Source organism: Chamaea fasciata, unplaced genomic scaffold (genome assembly GCF_029207755.1).
Source record: "Chamaea fasciata isolate MVZ Bird 193981 ecotype frontalis unplaced genomic scaffold, bChaFas1.0.hap1 SCAF_2, whole genome shotgun sequence".
Classification (NCBI taxonomy): domain Eukaryota; kingdom Metazoa; phylum Chordata; class Aves; order Passeriformes; family Sylviidae; genus Chamaea; species Chamaea fasciata.
The window spans coordinates 3,955,943-3,979,876 of NW_027094087.1; the positions used below are offsets into that span (position 1 = coordinate 3,955,943).

At 39.5% G+C, this 23,934-nt stretch overlaps 1 protein-coding gene across 3 annotated transcripts in view; it reads left to right on the plus strand.

The window, feature by feature from the left end:
- EPHA6 (EPH receptor A6) overlaps window positions 1-23,934 on the plus strand; it is a 355,785-nt gene that overhangs the window by 322,209 nt on the left and 9,642 nt on the right. For all 3 annotated transcript variants that reach the window (XM_066207884.1, XM_066207890.1, XM_066207900.1), the window contains one exon: window positions 22,068-22,217. In XM_066207884.1, the coding sequence (XP_066063981.1) occupies window positions 22,068-22,217 (150 nt within the window). The remainder of the gene's footprint in view (window positions 1-22,067; window positions 22,218-23,934) is intronic.

A 23,934-nucleotide genomic window follows, 5' to 3' on the forward strand; every position in this document is an offset into this window, starting at 1 on the left:
GTTTTTGTTTTTCTCTCATTAAAAACTACTGGTACCTTTCAAAGATGAGTTAAGAAACGACTATAAAATTTGTTTACTGTGTTCTTACAAGAGGTAAGTAATTCACTGGCAAAAGAAAACCATTCAGCTCCAGTGAGCCAAACAGCTCAGCTCTAACTCCTTTATTTAGTTATTGGTAGGTGAAAGGAAATAAGATCTGGACGGTTTTTTGTTTTCATTTGTTGTACCACTCTCAGTGGGAATTTATGAGCCACATTAAATACCACTGTAAAAAGTAACTACTCTGCATGAAGGCACATAAAACTTCTGGGTTGGAAATTCGAAGCACTTGGCTTCACCGGCTTTTGTAAAGCTTCATAATTAAATCTTGACATATTACACAGCAGGATGTGTTATGTCCATAAGTATAATTAAATGAATTCTTGACTCTAGTAAAAAAAAAAAAAAAAAAAAAAAAAAAAAAAAAAAAAAAAAAAAAACACCAAAACCAGCCACCTGTTGGACGTGATTATTTGAAAGCAGTCAGTTGTTCAGGCACAGTTCAGGTGCATATTTCAAAGCTCACATGGAAGGAGCTTGGAGATGAGGAGACTCATCCTGTGTCTTCAGCTGCTGTAGGTCATTTGTGTTTCTGTCTTGTTTCCCCTGCTGTGGTGTGTGTTGCTCTGAGCTGGCTGTGTCAACTGGAGAGCAAAGAGTTATGACCCTGGGAGAGACGGAAAATTCTCAGCAGCGCTGCTAGATTGTGATGAAGTTTGTTTTTGAGAATTGGGAATTCCTGGGTGCTATTGATCTGACATACGGTTGCACGGTCTTTTAAGAGTTGCAGGGTTTTCTGACTGCTTCCTGAGGAATTGTCCCACGTTGTATTTGCATGTGGCTGACCAGACCTGTGTTTCTTAATGACTTCCATCAATTTGAAATTTACCAAATGACAAAGAAGCATTAAAATTTCAGAGACGCTATTTATGTTCAAGTTCCGTGAAAAGAAATGGTAACACAGAAAACAAATTCTGTTATTTTAGCAAGGACTTGATCCCTATTGATTTTAGCCTGCAATTCTGATATCCAGTCTTCAAAACACAAGGCTGGTGAAAACCAAGATTCCTTTTCTCCTTTTACTTATGTGAAGAGAGCAGGTAGGGGCTTTTGGGGGGAAAATGTCAGCATTATGGGTATGTTCAGTCACCATCCCTGGAGGTGTTTAAAAGATCTGTGGATGTGGTACTTAGGGATGTGTTTTAGTGATGAACACAGAGGTGATGGGGTAATGACTGGACTTGATGAACTTAGAGGTGTTTTCCAAACGAAATGATTCTATGATTCTGCCTGCTTCTCTAGGCAATATTCCACATCTGGGAGGGTTTAGAATACACTAATGATGGAAGAGTTCACAGATAAAAAAGGAATATCTTTCCATATTGCTCAGCTACTCTTTATATAAATAATCTGGCAAAGGGTAGATCAAGTGAAATACGAAAGGGGGGAGTTCTAGCCTAGTATGATTTTTGCTTTTGCATTTAGATGTGCAGTACTGATGTTTCATCATCTCTCCTTTGCTCTCCTGGACGGACCTGTGGCCCGATTGCTGTTGTGTCAAGGTTTTGGTATTTATTCACTTTTGCTAGAAGAGGGAAGTAAAAAAAAATGCATGTCTCATGTGCTGATCAGTTATTCTGCTCACTTTGATACTAATTCAAATATTTCTCCTGTACATGATATCAAAGTTGTTGTAAATGGGATTCTGTAATTGCAGAAGGAAGTTTCTGAAGCAAGGCGGACACATGTATTAAACTTAATCTACTTTCATATTTCTGTAATAGAAATGTTAACTTGGGAACAAGACTGACCTAGTTATTCACCTAAATTAATCCCCAGTGAAATCAACCAGAGGAATTTCCACTGACCATGTAGGAATTGTGATTTGCCCTGAATCAAAAGGATAACTACAGTAAGGTTTTTCACTGTTGCCTGTTTGCTTTCAGGAATGAAAGCTAGATTATCTCCAGTCATACACAAGCCCTTGGGAATCTCACTTGTGTGCTTTCCTTATCTATCAGATTTTCAAAACTTTGCAGTGGTAAACTTGTAGTTCCTTGCATTCTTTTTTAGTCTTGCTCTTTGGCAGACTTTTGGGACAGCAGCTTCTTGCCCAGCTATGAGTTCTTCCCTTTGTTGCAAGGGGGGTTTTGGGAGGGGAGGATGATTCACAGTTTGTCGTTTCTGTTTCTCTCTTTAAGCAGAATGTCGCAGGAATATTGCGGCACGGTGCTCGTCTGTCTGAAGAACGTGTTAGGTTGGTGTGACTCTGATAAATCTAGGTCAGACATCACAGTCTTTGCTCAGTACTTACTCCAGCAAAACTCCTGTTGAGGCCAATGGGAGTTTTGCCTGACTAAGCACTGTGGGATTTTGCCCTTAGTATCTATAATATTTGATCTGCTCCTTGCGCTTTTGGAAGGGCTCTAGAGGCAAATCTTGTATCTTGTCCTTGACTGCCCCACTGTGGCTGTATCCTCATCAGCTTGAAGAGTTGCAGATTCTTGTGCCTCCTAATATTAAACATCTCTTCATTGACAGAATATTAAAAATCTAAAAAAAAATAAAAATAAAAAACCCAACCTGGACAACTTCATATATCTTATATTTAAAGTAATTCCAAAATCTGTGTGCAGTAACTGTGTGTATTTAGTGCATGAAAAGGAAACTATATTTTTGTATTCTGGACTCTTTGTTCCATCTGCTTTTTTCTGCTCTGGAGCTGCAGAATTTTGTTTCCAGCTGTGAGGGCTTGCGAGGGAAAAGAATTTTTACTCTTAAGAAATCTCATGGCTTTTTTTGTCTCCTGTAAAATATTTCACAGATTCATATCACTCTCTGTCCCATAGAGGCTTTTGGTTCACAGTTCCAGTGTCAGAAATTGATTCAGTGAGGACCAGGGTCAGTTTTGTGGAGTAATAGATGAGTCAAACCAAGTCATTAATGAACTCAAACTCACTACTATCTTGAAACAGTTTTGTTTGCAAGTAAGGCATTAGAAGAACGTGCAGAACAGCCCTGACAAAGAAATGTGTGATATTTGGCTATAAAATATAAAGACTTGAACCCACAAGGAAGATTTCGTTTTCTTCTTAGTAATGCGACCGGGCTTAATGTTACGATTTTTCACTGTTTTTCTAAAATTAGCTGAGGTGCATTTTGAGATGAGACTTGTCATCCTCCCCCATAACACCACATCACTGACTGTGCTTTCATTTCTACTCTAATTTCTACCTGCCTCTGTCTTCACTCTCAGTACATTACCTATTAGTGCTTCTTGTTTCCTCTTTTCATTGTGTCTTGTTTTATATCAGACCCTCTGGAGCTGGTACTATCCCTTTTTTTTTCCATCAGACACTCTGCTTGTCATTTAAATTCCCTCTTGAAGATCCACATCTGAGGGTTTACTACAAACTCTTTTGAATAAAAATGCAGTCACCCTACTCTTTGTTTTTTAAAAAAAAGCTCTAGGGTAAATCTCATCCTAAATGTGTTGCACATCTGCTTAAAAGCTTGCTTATCATTACTAAGGCTGAATAACTCCCCAATCTTCCGAGCTTCTCCTGAAATAAATACTCCTGGGCGTGGATAAGGCGTTATCCAGCATGAACAATTACCTTGGGAACATCAGCTCTTTCTACCACTGTAGCTGTCACAGCCTGTACAAAAGAACACTTGGTAAACAACCAGTTGTAGCCTAAGAAAAAAATTCTTGAACCATTTCTCCAAAATGAGGAAGCTGGGAACAATTATAAAATACTTGCCTCTCTTTACACAGCCTCCCTTAAATTCATCATTGTAGCACACACAGGGGACTCCAGGAAATTACTAATTTCATGCCCAAATCCTGCAAGTCAGCCACCACACTTAGCCATTCCTCTTATTTCAGCCTCTTTAGTAATGCCATGATTATAGGTTAATTTATTTTATTTTTAAACACAGAGAGGCTTTTCACTGCTGATACACTCCCAGAATTACAGAAGCAGTACTATTGATTAAATGTGTAGGCAGGCACACTGTTCATAGTCATTTTTTTTCCTGGAGAAGCATGGAATGTCCATCAGCCTGGCACTGCTTTCATTCTGTGTCGCTGAATAAGCCTTGCACAATCATTGCAGTGTCACTTCTGTATTACGCTTAATGTACTTAAACACATTTCTCTGAATTGATCACTGAACTTTTCAGCAAATTATTAATGAAATTGTTGGCTTCGTGAAAGTACCCAACGTGAAGAGACTCTCTTCAGCCTTTTCTCTAACAAGCTAGAGTAATTAATTGAAGTTGCCAAATCATGTGTTCAACAGCATCTTTAAGTGAATGCTCTTGATATAAAGTTTAATTTGGTCTTTATTCCCTTGGTCTGATTTTTGATACAATTTTCTCAGAAACAACTCTCTGACTAATCCTTTCCTAGTAAGTTTAGCATGGTTCATTACAGGAGTGAAGTAATTCAGATGTGTTTTAAAAGTAAACAGCTTCTGTGCTGGGGCTGTGGTTTGCTCAGGATACTTTTCAAATGTGCAGATGCTGATTAGGGATGAAAATGTATTCCCAAGAGTTGAAAGAGAGCATGTGTGTATCTGTCTTGAGTAACAATGATTCAGTTGTATTGTTCTAAATTGAAAAAATATATCATATACTGGTCTAGATTTACTCACTGAACATTTGGAGTTGGAAAAAGGGGAGGAAGTCAATAGAGCACCCTACAGATCATCCAGGGAAGTCAAGGATCCCTATTCCAGCATCTCTGATTAACACTGTGTAATTGCACACGTTTAATTCTGTCTTTTATTGATTTTGGGTGCTCAACCATTTAGCCTTAAAAATTTGTTTTGCAGAATTTCCAGTATAGTATGTCATGTAAAAAACATTCCTATAGCCAGCTCCTCTGGAGAAGAATGGAAGCAGGAGTGCCACAGTCTCCCTTGGCTTTAGGATCAGAGACAGGCATTGAATTGCCCAGTTAAACTGGGGCTTTATTCCATGTGCTGATTGAAATAACTCTTGGCTTTTTCTTGTACTTGCACTGGAGTAAGTCAACAGCATTTCTGCTCATGTTTTTGTAGTGAGTCTGACTTCGTGGATTTGACTGTCTGCTTCTCAAGATTTCGTCTCTGCACCTTGTTCCTTTGTGCTGGAGACAGACTGATGCTGGGTATTTCCACTAAAACAGGAAGGCATGCTTTATACCATATAAATGGATTGTGAGCAATAACTTTCCTGGACTAGGCCTTTTTTTTTTTTCTTCTTCATCTGCTTTTTTTTTCATCAGAAAGATTGAAAAACTTTATGGATTCCTTTATTGTCTTGATCAAATTCTCTGATTTTTTTTCATGGTACAGCAATGTCACAATAAAAGCAGGTATAGAAAAAAGAGAGAAAATAGAAAGAAAGATACACCTAACATCTGTGACTAACAAAAGAAATATATTTAATTGCATAGTATTTCTTCTGAAATTTGCTCAGTTTATAGAATAGAAGGGGAAAAAACCTACGCCACAATACACTGTAAATTATTCAATTAAATGAGTGCACACTGTGTGTACAGACTGTCTTTTCAGTCTTTTCTAAATGGGAGCTGCCAAAAGTTCATGAAACTGTCATGCTCATAAATTGTTTAGCAGATCTGCTACACTCCTCTTGAAAGAAATACGCTGGGATCCATAGCTTCAGTTATTTGTTGAGGTTTTAATATGTTTTTTTCTTTCCAATTGCGCACAGAACATTTGGCCACCATCAGAGATAGAACCCTGAGTAACATCTGCTTCTTAATTAGGAGTGAACAGTGAGGGGGCTCGTATGTATTTTTGGCAACAACTAACTCCACAGAATAGTAACATCCCATTGGCATGTGTAGGTGACAGAATCATTTACGGGGTCGTTTTGATATGCAGAAGATACCGGGTTTCATGGTTAAATATTTTCATTTCAGCAGAGCTTTAAGTCCCTGTTGGAAATTGAGGAGAAAAGGCTTGTGGCAGGACCCTGAGTCAGCCAGAACTTTGGGAAAAAAAATGCAGATCTTGCTTGAAGGTTAGGCTTAGTCAGGGACTTTATGCATTGTGCCAGCCCCTTCTCATCTCTAGGAAGTTCTTCCTCTCCTCTCTGAGGTTTGACTGCCAGATCATCACAAAGTTCTCAAGGGTGTTTCTTTCCTGCCACATCTTCCCTTCTCCTGTGTCTCTCCCTGCGCAGAGTCAGTGGCAGCCCGAGCAAAGGGGCCTCAGAAGTAAAGCTGGAGGAAACCTGGAGCCTCCCCCGTGGCTTTCACCTAAAAACCCAAAGAAAAATGAAAATGTCCATCTTACAGGATTGCTGCCTTTTTCCTGTTCTCAAAAGACCTATTATTGCTTCATGACTGGCATAACAAGTAGCAAAAAGTATTTGTGTTAGTCAGCTGTGCGTGATGGGATGTTCTTTGCTAATCTCTGCAGTAAAGTAGAAATATCTAAAGCTCCTACAAAGTTTTAAGTAAAGATTGATGTGGCATGCCAAAGACTCATCCAAATAGACATGACTACCTCAGGCTCCGAAAGTCCTGTCCAGAAGGTCTGTTCCATTAAGAGAAATAGCAACATTGCACGCTTCAATTTGTGTGCAAATTTAATTACAGCAGACACACAGGCTGGGCCCCACAAACTGCTGGCATCTCACTTGTCAGAACGGGCGATTTTACTCTGAGTTATCTTTGTTTGGGAAGCATCAGCTGCTGGAGTGATCATGGCACTGAAACACTAGTGCTTTTTCACAAAAAAAAAAATAACCCTTAGAAACCTGTCTCTTAAAAATTCCCCCTCAAAGTACTTGTTCAAAATACAGTGAACCTTTTCCAGCTGGGCCATAATTTTTTTCATGGGAGATTAGGCTGGGACAGGCACTGATGAGGAACCTACCTCCCTACACTCAAGATCTTAGCGCAGCGTTAGAGATATGTGTATTTTCATTGGTCTTTTGTGGGAAAAAGCTATTTTTCATGGTTAATATGCACACAACTCTTGCTGCTGGCTGTGCAACACCAGTTTTATAGCCCCTGTGAATGGCACCTCCCAGCTGTTCGGCGTTCCTGCAGGTTTCTTTGGCATCACACACTTTCCTTTGCAGTTGCTGTGTTGCTGACATCTCCATGGACTGAGCTGTTCATTGCTCATGAGTGACTCCTTCATGTGGCACGTGTGTTGTTTTCCTTATGTCAGAGTCCTTCAAAATACCAATTCCCAGTTGTCTGTCTTATTAAGTTTTTATAGGCCAGTATCTTTCAGGAGCACAGCAGAAGTTGGTGAGACCCCGTGAGGATTCTGGGAGGGTTATTCATGCACTTCTGAGCCATCACAATAATCTCATTTCTACCCAGCTACTAAATATAATTTCACAGTGTTTCCTGCTTCTAAGGGCTTCTACCTGCCTTGTTGTTTGTAAGAAAATATGCATCTTGTCACAACAGGGAAAACCATAAACAAATCTTCAAAGAAGAAAGTCTTCTGGGATGAGGCATGAAAATCACATGGATTTTTTTTTTCCCTTTTCCCTAATTTTGCCTCTTTCACTTTTGCTTCCTGCTTTGTGTCAGCTTATCAAAAGTACAGAGTAGGTGAGGGGACTTAGCTGATCCTGCTGCTTACTTATCCAGGGTCATGACAGTGTGGATAAAGCAAACTAGGGATATTTATCCTAGAAATGGACCAAATGCTGTGTGTTCATTGGAACATCTGTGAGTTTGGCTTGATGACAAGTCCCAGAGCAACACAAGAAACCCAACGTTTTGCTCCTGCAGCTTAATAGTGCTGATGCATGTTTAATCAAATTAATGGTAAGAGGAATAAGACTTAATAGAAAAGAAAAATAAATAAATATTTAAAAAAAAATTAAAAAGAAACAAAAAACACCACCACTCAAAACAAATCCAAGTCTAAAACATGAAACTGAATTTCCATTATGGAAGTTCGCATGCAAGTTGAATAACGGATAAAGAGAGAATATCAGCTGATCTTTTGAGCTAATCTGAATAAAGAATATAAGAACAGATTGTGTGATCTTAGAGCTTGAATACCATTCTGCTGGTTTTGTAGTGTTTACAAAATCAGAGGTAGGAGATCAACACCGCTATAGTTTGGGACATGCAACACAGTGTTGCACTGAGGAAAAGGTTTGATTTATTATAGTTAATATGATTCATTATTTAACAGCCTAGAGATTTATATGTGTTTCTGTGGCTTAATAACTTCAGCAACATTTCCCCATTGCATGTGGAATATAATGCAGGATGGGTAAGCATTATAAAGATTGCTCCAAGGTGGAATTGTTAGAGGTAACATCTTTTTTATTGAGTCACATAGTTTATCCTTTCCTAGTTAGGTGCATACTGAGAATAATTGTGATTTTTCCATACCAAATTAGAACTGCTTCTGCTTTGCCTATAACTATTTCATTCTTTAAAATCTATATGTGGTTTTTTGGTTGTTTTTTTTACTGACGTGAACACACTGCAAAGAGGAAGGTGTCCACAGAGGCACTCATAGCAGGTGACCATTATTTTGCTCTATCATAAGTCACATGTGAGATGAAGGCACAGCCCAGGAACCCAGCAACTGCATAAGCTGGAACTTTATTCCAGAGATTCTTGCTCTTCTAGCTTGCAGTTTTACCCATATAAATCATTTACAGCCTGGTTTCAGTAACAGTGAGCATCCAGAAATCCAGTTATTGCCTGTGGGGAGTTGCAGGTATTCAGAATATTTGACGGTCCTCAACTCCTCTCTCTGTTTTTCCCACAGTGAAATGGAGACAGGAGCCTCTTCAGAGGGTTGTCGTGAGAGTAGTTAGATGGGAGCTGTAAAAGATGCCGAGGAGCAAAATGGCTGGGCAGTGTTACTGCACCATTTTCATGTTTAATCATTTCAGCAAAATCACCTCTTGTTTTTGGAAATGCAGATGAAATATGAAGCGTGAAAAACAACTCTGCAGATTTGGTTACAGTGCTTGGAAAAATCATTATTGGTCAGCGTACCTCCAAAAAAACCTTTATAGGCTTTTAGGGAATTGTGAAGACAATTGAGCAGCAATACAAAAACAAGATTGTTTATCTGACTCGAGGTTTTTGTATGGTGCATTTGCTGTGATGATCATGAATCTAAAGAAGGCAGTTTCAGCACCGAGCTTTTCAACCCTCAAATGCCAAAATAAACAAGATTATTTAAGTGTACTCATGCTTATTTTTGCTATACATTTTTAATGAAGCAGCAATTGCCTGTATTCCACTGCTGGAAATCTTATACAACTGAAAGATTTTGAAGCACTAAAAAAGATCAAATGTGCAATAAAATGCCATGGCATTAGTCCATGGAAACACTGCAAACAGCAATATACAGGAAAAAGAATTGGTCCATTGCTTCTATTAACTCTTGTGATTGGGGATGAAGGACATTACTTTGTTTGTTTGTTTGTTTGTTTGTTTGTATTAGGCTGAGTTATGCCAAAAGTGCAGCATCATCTACCTTTCATTGGTTGGAAGAATACATGCCCCAGAGATATTGATGGTGTAGTCATGGGGGCAGTCTCAGAGAGTATTCCAGAAGGTGTGGAAGTGTAAGGACAGAGGACTGATGTGTATCAGTTTCCCAGAGCACATTCTTAAGGCTGTAATTAGTCAGTTCTCTGGAATAAATCAAGTAGTGTTCTGGAAGTTGCTGATCAGGGATTGTGGCTTCTTTTTTTACCTGAAGGTTTTTCATCCTGGTACAGCTGTTTTACTGAGTGAAAGTATGATCCCCATTCTCTGGAAGATTCAAGTTCTTCCTTCAGTTCTTTCACTGGATTTTCACTGGTTGTTGGGAATTCCTGAGAATGATCACCAGGCTGCCCCAGGAATTTCCAGTCTACACCAAAACAAAGCAACTGAGGAATGCATTTGTTATAAAATACACCCTACTTGGCTATGAGTGTGAAAATAAGTATTGTCTTGATTAGCACTCTGGGTTGGTTTCTTTTCAAGTGATAGGATTTTGAAGATAAGGTTGAACTTCAGCGCTTTACACAAAAGACCTTAACAACAAGAAATGAAAACCATGCATTAGTATTCCATAACTTTGTTGATATCAAAACCATTTGGCTTCAATTTCCTTAAGTATACAAGGTCATAATCCAGAAATCAAGTGGGAGCAAATGAGTAGGTTGTAAACTATCCAGAGACTGAGTAGAAAAATGCATTTTCCTAAAATGTCATTAAGTTCTGCTGAATGTTTTTGATTTATTCTGCCTCCCCCAGTGCCATTACCTGAAAAAGTTTGCCTTCAGATACTGCAGGCACAGCTGTGCTAGAGCTGCCTCTCGGAATGGATTTGTTTGTTTGTCCACCAGAGATTTGGAAATCCATTTCCTGTCTGTATATTCATATATGCATATGTTCATTTTTCAGTCTATAAATGTAACTCAGATGGTTGAAAAAGAAGAAGCTGTCAGTGCATATGATGTTCTAGCACAAAAAGACGCTTCCTGTAGAAGTTGCACCCATATATTATGCAAGTTTCCACGTAAGCATGACTGCCATGCACCTGTGCCTGAATGCTGAAAATTATTGAAATGGCTGTCTCTTGGGGTTTAGGAAGGTTTGTTTGACAACCTACCTCTGCTAAATTAAAGTTCCTAAATTAAAAATAATAATTCAAACAAAACCCTCATTGTTTTCCAAGATTCTGAGCTAGATAGGGGGTTTTTTGTGTTTGGGTTTTTTTGGGTTTTGGGGGGTGGTTTGTTGGTTTTTTGTTTTGAGGGGGTTTTTTGTGGTTGTTTTTTGGTTGTTTTGTGTGTGTGTGTGTGAAATAAACATGCTGGTTGTTTTGGGGGTTTTTTTGTAGAGATACTCTAAAAGGTCATTTTTCAGCTACTTGGATGAAGCTTTGTGATGAACTTATGAAAGTAATGCAAGAGTTCCAACTGCTTAGAGGGTGTCATTGTAAGATAAACCATTGTAAGATAAACCACAGTTGGTCCAGCACCAGTGGCAAGTTTGATGTGAGACAATAGTGACAGAATCACAGAATGGTTTGGGTTGGAAGGGGCTGTAAGATCTTGTCGTTTTGATCTCCCCTGCCATGGGCAGGGGCACCTTTCAGTATTCCAAGTTGTTCCAAGCCCCATCCAACCTTGTCTTGCTATCCAAGTAGTACTTCATCAAAATGTTTCCTTCTGATGATGTCTTACTGTAGTATGTCATGGATGTGACAACTAATATATTATATGATAAAGTAAAATATCCCCTGAGCAAGGTACAGGAATGATAAATTATGTTAATATGTTACTCCCATTATATTATCATCAGTCAGATGATGATTTACTGTGGTGCACCATCGGAAAAACTCCAAGTGTTATGCCATCTGGGGATTACAAGGTGTAAATTCAACTGATTTACAGCACAAAAGGTATTCCAGTGCCACGATTCAGAAGCAGCCTAAGTTAAAGTATGTAAGATACAGGAGAAAGTACAAATGTGTAGGAAGTGCAGTGCTAAGGACTGTTACAACACTGCTGTAAAGGCCAGAAGCAGATCCTCATTGTCTGCAAGCCAACATTACACCAGTATAAACACCAGTACATGAAACTGGCCTTGCCACTGGTGTGACTGGAGCAGCCCTCACGCCCATCAGTCAGGGCTTTCCTCTGCTGAGTTGCACATGAGTATGACATAGAAACCAGCTTGATGCTCAGTGCCCTTTACTCAGGCAGCTGGCAGAGATCTGGGTGAATGTGGGTGTCTGCAGGGAGGCTTGACCACATTCCTGTGCCAAACTATTCATCATCCAACAGATGGTTATCCTATTATTCAACCATTTGCATTCTGCCACACTGCAGTGATCTATGGACACTGCCACTGTGTCACTACACCAAATAGAAACATCAGAGAAGCTTTGTTGTGAAGCAGCTCTTCCTTGGACTGAAAACTACTCTTGTATGTTCATTTGTTTGGCTTTTTTTGGGGGGGAATACATTTCATCTGTGTTTATGCAGTTACAGACTGACAACACTGTGTTGCACCTTCTGCTGGACTCCATGAGCCTTGTGTGCCCATTGCTACTCAGAAAAATCTGGGAATCTGTGGGATACATTCCAGGGGCAGAGGAGAGGAAAAAAAAATTTTCATTTATTTATTTTAATGAAGCCCTGTGTCCTGGTGCTCCATTACAGACATCAGTTGCATTTTCATGCCACAGTTACCCTGGTTCTCAGGCTGCCTTCTGCAACCTCTACCGCACAGCTTCTGATCTTCTGAGAATCTCCCCAGGCACCTTCACAACACCTCCAGCTTATTGCTGCACTCTTCCACTTCCCTGGTAAAGTTTAGATCCCTCCCATTCTCCTGTGGCCTCATGCAGAAAATAAGCCTTCCACATCCCTACACCTGTCTCCCCAGTAGCCCAAATATTCGCCAGCTGGGTAACTTGTGTTGCGCCTGAAGTTGTGCAACCTGATGGGCCACTGGGGCGCTGCCTGGTCCAGAAGTACAGCAGCATCTTGAGCTCTTCTATCAGGAGAAATCCTGGGATTTCTCTGCTTTTTTTGCTTGGCACTGGTTTTAATTTAACACATGGGCAATAGGCAAGGGATCAGCTGCATATTTGTAGAGGCCCAGTGGTCCCTGAGTTCTCTGCAGAGAGCTGGCAGACACAAGACAGTGGGAGACCTGCATTTCCTAAAGGGACAGCTAGTAGCAGGTGACAGTGCCAAAAGGGACATTAGAGACCATGTTGAGGTGACTGGATATAGCCTTGGATGTCTTTCCTGTCCTGCCTTCCCACCGTCCATGCTTTTTAAATTCTCAGTGGTTCCAAGCCCCCAGCCTGGGCTTGGCTGGCAGACAGACGTGCTGGGGGTGCAGCTGGGGCTCCTGCACTTCTTTTCTTTGGAAAACCAGCAGAGTGGCACTGGGAGCATTTTGGCCTGCTGTGGGAGAAATGGCTGTTACCATCCTCTCCTTTGCTGAGCCTCACTGCCCACCCTGCCCTTGGCCAGCCTTCCTTGTCCTTGTCCCTCTGTCCCCAGATGGGAAGGCAGGACACAGTGCTCAGTGTTTGACATGTCCCTGGTCCCTGTCATGCTTCTTGATCCATGGCCCTAGGCTCAGCATCTTCACCTTCATCAGCAGCTGTTCTCCCATCTCCGTTTCAGTATATAAACCATATTTTTATGTAACTTGGGCTGATTTAGACATGAAATTTCCATGATTCCCAGCAGTCTGGGAATATTTTTATTCCTGGTTTTTCTCCATAGTGAAATTATTTATTGCTGCTGAAAGAGATGATACTAAAATCTTTACAAGATAGTGTCATGTCTCTATGGAGAAAACATAGGACCTCTGTGTGCTCATCCAGAATTCAGCCCCCACTCTCTCAGGGCAATACTTTTACAGATTCTTCTCCTTAGTACCCGGTGCTTTGTCCTATACTAAAATTTACTAAGTGAAGAATCGTTTATTTCCTTTTGTCAAAAGGTTTGGTCACAAAAGACATCCCTAAACAAGGTAGAGACATAGGAATGTAGTCATAGAATCAACAACAAAAAATGACTTGTGATGCTTCAGACACTCACCTACAGTCATACTCTTTCACATCAAAGAACACCTCACTTAGGATGACTTCCTTTAAAATTAACTTTTTAATTTTTTTTAACTTCCTTTTCTCCCAAAATGCTGTTGACTTGTGCATCATTGACTTTTTTTCCAGTGACACTGTTAACCATGTGTTTATATTTCACCTGCAAACAAGCTGAGATGATGAGAAGAGGGTAATGGCCTAACTGAGACAGCTGCAATGCTCGTGAGCTCCAAAGCATGAATCCAAAAGACAAACAAGCAGGAGATTCCAAGGAGGAATTCCAGATTCTCTGTAATAAGAAAGTGAACATGCTGAGCACATGATGCATTGCTGGTTCAGGTTGTTGAGCTTTCAGCAGTCTGTGGCTCAAAGACTCCTTTGAATCAGGGGCAGGTCTTTGTGTGCAATACCCTTCACAAATATTTCTCCTGTAAGTTTATCTGGTTACTTTTGAAAAGATTTGAATTTTTAGAGTCTGTGACATCCCGTAGCAATATGTCTTAAAAAAAAAAAATCAGTTTTGTTAATGTTTTTTTAATCTGCTGCTTGCCACGTATGTTTGAAGTACCTTGGATCTATTCTCTCCATCTATTATCTGATCCATTATATTCAGGGTTTTATAGACCATTTTTGCTTTCTTTTATTCTGTACCTTTGATCACCTATTCCACCTGTTAGTTTCAATGTGTCCTTTTGGAATGAGGGATCAAGACTCTGATCAGTAAGCAATGTGCAGGAATATCCTAGGTTTCAACAGTGCTGTGCTTTCTCCTTTCCCTGATTATTTTTACAATTTCATTTCATTTTTCCCTCTACTCTGCTTTTGAGCAGGGGATTGATACTGTTACAGAGCCAACCCTGTTCTATAACTACAAGATCTGTCTTGTACAGTCGTGTTATTTGTTTTGTAAAGTTAGGATCATTTTATTCTGTGTGCATCACTACAACACTGAATTTTGTGATGTTTTATCAGTTTGCAGTTCAGTATCATAAGGGTCTTTGGCAAATTTTAGTCGTAAATCCTCATCATCTTTACTAGCATGGATACCTTTGGATTTCGAGTACAGTTTTAGATGTTCCCGGTTCATCCTGTATTATAGATTCTGCATACACTGCCAGCAGGACATGAGCATTGATCTCTGGGGGATGCCACTCTAGAAACTGACCTTTTCTTTCTGACTGTTTGTTTCCCATCATTTGACCAGCTACTTATCCATGAATTGACTGGAACTTAAATAACCAGTAAACTCCTTCAGGATAAAATGAGGAGTGACCTCACAAAAATGTGAGCAGAAAATAAAATCCATCAGTTACTAAGATACTAATTCTCCTCTGCACTTCTTGTTGCAGCTGGGATGAAAACTAAAGCAGTGATACTTGCAGAGTAGCTCAGCCTCATAATAATTCTGATCATCATCCGTGTGTGGCACTGTAACACTCAGGAGAAAAGGCTAATTTTTGTGCTGTTTCATACTTGTTTCTGGAATAAATTTTGAAGAAGCCCTAGGTAAATAAAATCTCATGTACCCCAGAGCAAGCTGTATGGTAATTCAGGATCTGGGTTCCTACATTGTCACTAGAACAGCATCCCAAAGAATAGAATGTGAAAATGTTTACTGGAGACAGTACTATAGCCTGTGTAGTGTTAATTTTACGTTGAGATCCATTTCCATTTGTTCTTGCTTTCCAAGTTTCCAGATGCTTCGGAGTTTTTATTGGCCACTTCAAATTGCGTGGCATGGAAGGAATTATAGCAGGGGTCAGGGGCAGGGCAGAGGAGTGAATGATCTGGGCATTATGGCAGTGCAGAGAGAGGCCACTTGATTCCTGAAGCTTGGGAGGTGTTTGCTGTGCATGTCAGCTGGATATGAGTGTGGAAATCACTAGCTGTGAAATCGTTAATGATGGATAATAACATCCAGTGTTCAAGCAGTGCATGGTAACAGTTTATTTTTGATCCATTAATAAATACTTCATGAAGCCCTGAGCAAGGCAGGGGCATGATTTCAGAGATGAGCCTTCCTTGATGCTTTTAAGAAAATACAGTGCCTGGTAAGTTCATTTTTGTTTTTCAACTTAAATTACTTGAGTTTAGAGAAATATTTGGGTTTGGTAACTCAGTTCTGCTGGAAGAATGGACCACGTAGCAAATTGCTTTGTTGCAGAGTTGTGCAACATAAGGCATCCTTCAAATAAGCAGCTCAGAACAAGAAAAAAAATAATTCCTTTTCACCTTTTCCATTGACTTTGGTAGGACTCCTTGTGTAAGCAAAGTGGACGGGCTGGATGTGCAGATTGAAGGACTCTGGAGAAGTAACTCTCAAGAAATTGGTTACGGCCGTAATGTGAGCTGTGCTGATACAGCTGGCAGATAGCTTGAAATTGATGCTCTTGAAAAGAGAGAGATCTTTGCCAGAAATATTAGTTTCAAGGAAAAACGACATTTTTTTCCTATCATTACTGTCAAATAGTGCTGTAGTTTCTAAAGTGGATTTGGTAGAGATGCATGCTCCTGATATTTAATTTCAGAAGAGGAGGTTTCTGTGTGATCGAGAGCCAAGCACACAATACTGTAAAATGCATTCTTAATCCTAAGTGAATGTGAAATCCCACTCTCTAAAAGAGTATAAGACTCCTTGGCCCCTCCAGTCTCATCATCACCTTTCAAAAGACCAGTCTCAAAGAGATTTTACAAAACACTTGTGTTTATCTGTCTTTGTACACTCGACTGGTTCTCTCCAGGGCTCTGAGGACACCACCAGTCCTCATGAACCTGCCTGGCCTTGGAATTCATTTAAAAACTAAACAAATCTTTTAAAACTAATATTTCTGGCAAAAAAAAAAAAAATCAATCTATTTTCATTGAGCACCTTGTAGATAAAGGCATCCTGTCTAACAAGAACAGATGTATAATCCAGTTAGTTACCCAAACAAGAGGCAATGGTATCAACCACTTTTATTTGGGAGTGCTTTGTCACTGTATAAAGTTCCTTAAATTGTCCTATCAAGAAAATACAAAGGTAGGATAGATGTAGATGGTCAAAAATAATCACTGCCATTTCGCTTATGGGGATTTCATCCACATTATTATGCATTTTTATCAGCCTTCTTACTGTGTCTCAGCCCAAGGTAGGATCAGTGCCTCAGAGCAGGCAAGGGGCTGCTGAAGGGCTTTGTTTCAAAGGAAATGAATGCTGCTGCCACTCCTAATGAGAATCTCCACTGTATTAGAGGGTGTTTCTGTTTTCATAATTCTTTGAATTTTAGCAAAGTCACTTAATACTTTAATTCTTTGATTTTTGAGCTAAAAGGTGACAGGGTAGGATATATCTGCCTTGCTGGAGATGTGCATCACTACTCAGATGTGCAGCACTACTCAGTTCATCCATCTCATGGCCTTTAGGAAGACAAAATGACAGGATGGTGTGGAGTATTTTAGAGAAGCCCCCTCAAACACCTCTGCTGGTTAATGTGAAGTGTTTCTGATGATCTGTGGACAGACATTCTATCTTGTCTGCTTTAACTCTGCCAACATCTTCAGTGCTGATTCCTTCCATCCATCAAGAGCTTTTCCTCTTTTGGAAGACACAAATAGATGTGCAGTGTAGGGGTTAACAGCCACTAAAATTAACATATTCTCCAAGCCATAAATAACCTGTTCTGAAAATTTGAATAGCTAACTTAGGGGGGAAAATCAAGTTCCACAGATTTAACTTCAGCATTGTTAATCAGGACATTTGAAAGAAAATTAATATTTTCCCAGCAAATTAAAAAGCAAATTCAGTCTTTTTGAAAATCAGGGGGGTTTATTCATTCTAATTCTGAGGGAAATGAGACTGGTAGAACTAACTGGAATTGGGCATAATGAGCACAAATTCTGAAATGCTTTTGCAGAGCAGTTTTGTTATCTTGCCATGTAGTTTCTTTGACATTTCAATAGACACTTTTCAATAGGCACAGCCGAAAACTGTTGATAGTACTGAATAGTTCTAAATTATGATTTGAGGATGTTAAATTCTGACTACTTGTAGCATTGCACATGAAAAATTTGAGCATCAAATAAAAGCATCACTCTAGTAAAAGTGGCAGAAGGTTTTTGTACAGAGTGATGAATTAGGTCCAGTATTTAAAACGAATCTCTTTCATTACTTGTGTCTTCACTCTGAAGGTCTTTTTTTTCCCCCCCCCCGTTTCTGAGGTAAAGGAAAAGACAGGTACTCATGTCTTGGAAAGCGATTGCACGATTCAGTGACATGGCACATGAAGGAGCAGTAAGTGACAGATGCACAGGAATTCCTGTGCCAGATCAGGCTCCTGGTGCACACAGCTCAGCACCTTGTCTCCCAGAATGAGATAGTTCTAGACACCTGTGCGTCAGGATCTAATGGGTTTGCACCTCAGCATTTAGGAGAACTGCAGCCAGTGCTGTGCCAGTCCATCTGAAGTGTCTGTCATTCCAGGAAAATACCGAACAGGCTTTCCCGCAGAAACAGGCATTTTTCACACCTCTGTGAGCCTGATGCACTCACTGGGTTTGCTGCTGTCTGTGCACAGGCTGTAGGAGCTCACACACACCTCACCTTCAGCTTTGTACCTCAGGCTCTCAGTGCCACGACTCCTCACTTTAATCAGCTACCAGGGCATGCCAGAAGTTCTGGGCATGTAAAAGGCTCCGTCCTTTGTTTATTCACATCACACACTTGAAGCTTGCTGATGCATCCTGACCTTTTTTTGGTAGAATAATGGGGTGTAGCTGCCAGCTACATTGTTCTGCGGGAGTTTGGAAATATGGTTAGATTTTTAATTAAAGGAACTGTTAATGCCTCCTGGTTTTAAAGAGATATCTAACGTGTAGAATAGAAAAAAAAATCAAACTGGAGAAAGTAAGAACGCAGCTGTGGCCTCACAAGACATCATAAGCACTTTTTGGTGCTGTGAGCTCAGAGATGGCACTTTGTGAAGACTGTCTCTCTTTCATGCATGGCCTGAGGTAAAGAATGAGGTGTTCTGCACCACGGAGTTCCAGTCCTGCCTTTAAGTGTTGTTGCCAGTTCTGCAGGGAAAGCCAGCCTGTGTGTAGGTGTGGCTGAGGGGGTAAATTTCATTTCAAGGGCTCATCTCTGAACAGTTCTACAAGCTAAGCAATGTGAGCCTGATATTATAATTCCAAGGGGACTCCTATGCTGCGTGGTAAAATTGCTTATTAAATTACAATCACAAAAAAAATCAGGAGATAGGCACTGTTCAGCTGGCAGCATACAGGGAAAAAAGGCTGAATTCTAATTATTCGAACTGTGGAGTTAGTGTTATTTCACTGCGTGAAAATAAAATTAGGTTATCACTGATATCATTATTAATGTATGAGATGAAGCAGAAAAACAATTTGTTTCCTAACACCCATTCTGCCCCTCCTCCCCAGCCCCCTCCCCTTCCCAGAAAAAAGAGAGAATAACCTAAAAGCAAACAGGGCTTTCTAATGCAGGCAGCTCTGAGAGACCTCATTGCTACAGCAGCAAAATGTAAATGATTTATAAATTATCCTAATTTGAAGGTGAGGTGTTGTGTAAAAAGTAAGTATAACATTTATTATTTCCCCAGTTAGATTAAAATATAAAAAGGCATATCCAATATCAATAACACTGTTTATTATTTTAATCAGAAACGGGAAATAGATTTTCAGCCACTCTAAACTTTATGTGTTCTTTTTATTATGCATGAGCAGCTATTACTACTGTTCACTTATACATGTTCCTTAAGGTACTCATATTGCAATCTCCACCTTTTGAATGGCTTTCAAATAAATAAAACAACTTTTTTTTTGCATAAAAATATATTCTGCAACCATAATTAAATATTGAAATTCACATTTTCATGAATATAACAACTTCATACATGAGATGAATCCATTGTAGAAATTTTAGAGGTTTTTAAAGCCAGCACAAAAGTGTTTTATTTTACAACTGTGAACACATCTTGTGCCCTTGAACATGAACTGCCTTGAATTTTGTTAAGATTCTGTTCTTCATTCTCATTTTCACACTCAATGAGCCGATACTGTTTCAGTCCAAAAGGGATCAGTCAGTGAAGCTCAGTCATGAAAGTAGTTATAGAGTCTGGTCAGATTCTTTAAAACTCATTTTTATTTAGCCAGGAGTCACAAATCTAGCTGCAAACGCTGCTCAAGATGTGCTCTCTCTTTTGAGTATAATTTGGGAATGCAAAATCAAATTTAAGAAAAAAGATCGTTTTCCTGTTATGTTATCTATACTATGTTAATATATACATTAAAAGTAAAATCTCTAAATCTCCAAATGCCTTGATTCCCATATATAGATTTGTGTTTTACCTTCAAGTAGATATTCAATTATTAACGTAAGAATTTCCTTAAAATTCAAAAACTAATAAATTATTAATAGAAGTCTGCAAAACAGGAAACTGAAGATGGAATTAACTGAGTTTGGTGATAAAGTCTTTAGAAAAATTGAGAACTAAACCTGATCCAGTAAAAAGGACAAGGCCCATAACTCTGTGATATGAAGAGATACTTCTGAAATACTCTCTGCAGTTAGACCCTAAAACTTTCTGTTTCTCAGAAATCCTTTTGATTGGACATCCCAACATAAGGTGCACATTTGTGGCATTGAATGGCTGATTTTTCCACTACATAAGGAAGGTAGGCCTTGCATATTCTATGAAAAGACCACTGAAACAAGACTGTGAGATCAAACACCAAGTGCTCTTGCCCAATTTCTTTAGAAGGCATAAATAAAATATTTCCTGGAGATGAGACAAGAAATCATCCTGGCCTATCCTGTTACAACCCTCTTTTGTCCCCCTGTTTCTTCATTCTCATACCCAAAAAACATTTTAAATTGCTTCTTAAGTGGAACAGCTGTACCAGGAGGGGACCAAGAGCATCACACACTGCAGTGCTGGTGAGGGCAGGTGGCAGCAGGTGAGGCACAAAGTCTTTTGCATCTCTGATGTGCCAGATGAATGATCTGACTACCGGGATAATGGATAAATAAAAGGCAGATGGTGGAGGTACTTGGGCAAAAATACAAAAAAATACCTTATTAGTGCTTAAATCAGCACATGTGAGGAAGAAAAAGGCTTTGAAAAAGCAGCTGCAAGAAATGTAAAAAATGTCCAAAGGACATCTTGGCCACTGTCATACAACATAAATGTTAACCATGCATTTTCCATCTGCAAGGAGAGCTTGGCTGAGTGGCACATCCCCACAGACACAGAGCCTGGATTTTGAACAATTTATTGGTAGAACAAACAGCTTCTCAACCAGCCGAAGTCAGGCCTCAACAACTCTCAGACAATTTTTTATACATTCAAAGCAAATTAACAGAGATTTACATACTTGTTTTTAACTGTGGCCTCTCTTCATTGCCAAATGGATGTTCTAGCTCATTTCCTCTTTTGTTTCAGTCAGAAATACAATTATAACACTGAGCAGAATCTGTTACTGCTTGTTGAAAGCAACTTCTGCTGAGTGAGCTCAGCTCTACTGACTGCCTCCTTCTACCATCTAGTGGCACCTTCACTGTACTGCTTTTCTCTCTCTCCAAGCAGTTCACTGAGAATGATAAAAAATGTACACTCTTGAAAAGAAAAAAATACACTTTTGGAATGAGCAGTGTACCTGAAGAGGAAATACCTTTTTTTTTTTTTTCTGAGATGGAAAAGTAGTTTTCACGCAGAAACTATTTATGAGATACTAGAAGGGGTTTTGTGGTGGAAAGTAGTAATGTCAAGAGAAAAATTCTGCATCCTGTGGTCTTGTAAACAGTAAGTTATGTTTGTTGCTTGATTTTTTATTTATTTTTGATGGAAGTGCTTAGTTTTTAAGTTGAAGGCTGCAGAATGACACTGTCGAATATCCTAAGGAAATGCCTATTTAAAAGCACTCTTGGTTTGTTTTCTACCTGGATATTTAAAGGGCACAACAAAAAGTAAAATATATCCTCAAATGTAATGCTTGGAACAGAACACCTTTAGTTTCTTTCCTGATTATACAATTTTATTAAGAGCTTTCAGTGTTCCATTTTGCAGTAGATGTTTCTGTTTCATTTACGGAAAAAGCTTAAATGTCAATGAGCTAAGAATTTAGGGCTTGGGATATTTTCAGTCAAAATGCATGTTCTGATTATTTCTATGACTGAACAAACATTAATCATCTCAAATGCTTTCTGCTGTTTGAACTGGGTTGTTTTCACAGAGTGCAGGTATTGGTGAATTAGACTACATAGGAAATCACATTCTTTTTCAAATTCCATAAAAAAGGCGTATTTCTTCCTTTCCACTTTCAGCAAATCGACAAGGAAAATTTATGAAAGTCAGAATGTAGAATCTCAGAATCCAGGGGATTTTTCTTCCATTTTCTTTTAAACATGTGTTATTCTGTATCCTAATCAAGTTTTCCACCTGTTTCCAGGGTGGGAAGATCCCCATCAGGTGGACGGCTCCCGAAGCCATCGCTTACCGCAAGTTCTCCTCAGCCAGCGACGCCTGGAGCTACGGAATTGTCATGTGGGAGGTGATGTCCTATGGAGAGAGGCCCTACTGGGAGATGTCCAACCAGGATGTGAGTACCGCCCAGGATCCATCTGCAGCTTTTTCAAATGTGTTTTAAAAGTTATTGTCACTCCCTTGTCCTGCTTTGCTGTCTCATTCCCTTTCTAGGCTGGAATCTCAATTTTTAAAAAACCCAGATTTTCTTCTAGTGTAATTGAAAACTTGTTCTAGAAAAAGAAATATGGTAAAGGGGAAATGGTAGGGTTTTTTTTTTCTCTACCACAGTTTAAATGTTCACAAATTCTCTTGTTTGATGGATCCCTGTGACAGCTCAAACTGGTACACTCAGTCTTCACACCAGCCATCAAGCTCTGTGTCAAAATGTGGAATATCAGCCAAGCCACCTTAACCTCTCTCATATATGTGCCTAGAATATTCCTGCCTTGGTTCTGAAGAATTGACAAGACTTTCCCAGATGGCTGTTTTTACGTTGTTGCTAAGTTATTCAGCTCTTCAAGTCTGGTTGCTTGTTAAGGCTGATCGGTCATTTGGGGATAAGGATCTGAGAGAGTTTTTAATTTAAAAAAATAATTTCAGTGTTTCAGGAAGAAAAGGAAAAAACAACAACCAAACCCTTTAGAAACAAACCAAAAAAAAAAACTATCACAAACCTCTCCCTTTAGAATATATTACAAAATCAGCTACAGCATCAAGATAGCAATGTTTAATTACTCCTACATCCAAAATAAAAGTGTCTCCTATTACAAAATGATGCTGCAGGCCCTTAACGATGCCAATTGCTGGGGGTCTTCCCTGCAGTTCAGCAGTTCCCAGCACAAAGGACTCCTTTTCTCCTGCCCACAGGATTTCAGTGCCAGAATGTGAGCAGTGGGCACCTGTGACCTTCTACATAGGTTTAGTGACTTCAAGTGTCATTGGGAAATTTCAAGTTATTAGACGTAATGTACAGCTTATTTTACTGGATATGGGGACGGTGCTTTTAGTGCAATAAATTGCCCTGAATTCACATGAGCTTATTTTGCAGAAATAATAGGACTTGCAAAGGTCAGTGGTACTGTACAGATGGCAGGGAAAACCACAGAGACGGATGTGCACTAAACAGATTCATAAAAGACACAGGATGCAAACAACAGTTAGTAAGGTCTTGCCTGGGTATAGTCAGAGGTTCTGCTACACCAAAATGTCTGCTAACATTACCATGAAAACACTTACTGAGTTTGGATCATAATAAAACTCTTCTCTAGATATCAATTAACATATTTCTTGAATTGGGTGGGTTTTGGTAGATCACTAGAAGTTTTTCAAGTGTAAACTCTGCAGAGCCGGGTCTGGTTTGTGGGTTTGGGGGCTTTTTTCCCATTGCATCTTGCCAATTGCTTTTCTAATTATACAGCTTTGGGAAATGCGCTCACTTTTTTAGACCGTGGCTAAGTAAGTGATGAACACAGCTGATGAGAGAAGTTTTGAACTGGTACCTGCCACCTAAATGAACCCAGTCTGGTGTTCAGAGTCTACAGCTGCTCACAGCTATCCAGAATGACTCAACACCTCTGCAAATCCAGCATCCTCTATTTATATTCCCCAGCAAGGATTTGGAGGCTGAACTTAAGGAAACCGAGTCGCAAAATGCTTCTGGTAAAATTAATACTGTGCACGGCATAATGCAGAGGCTTCAAAATGTTGCTAAGTTTGAGAAATGCTCTTGTTTAAGTAAATAACCATTTTATTATTGTGGTAAGTCACTTCCAAACTGTGTTGGTGCTGAT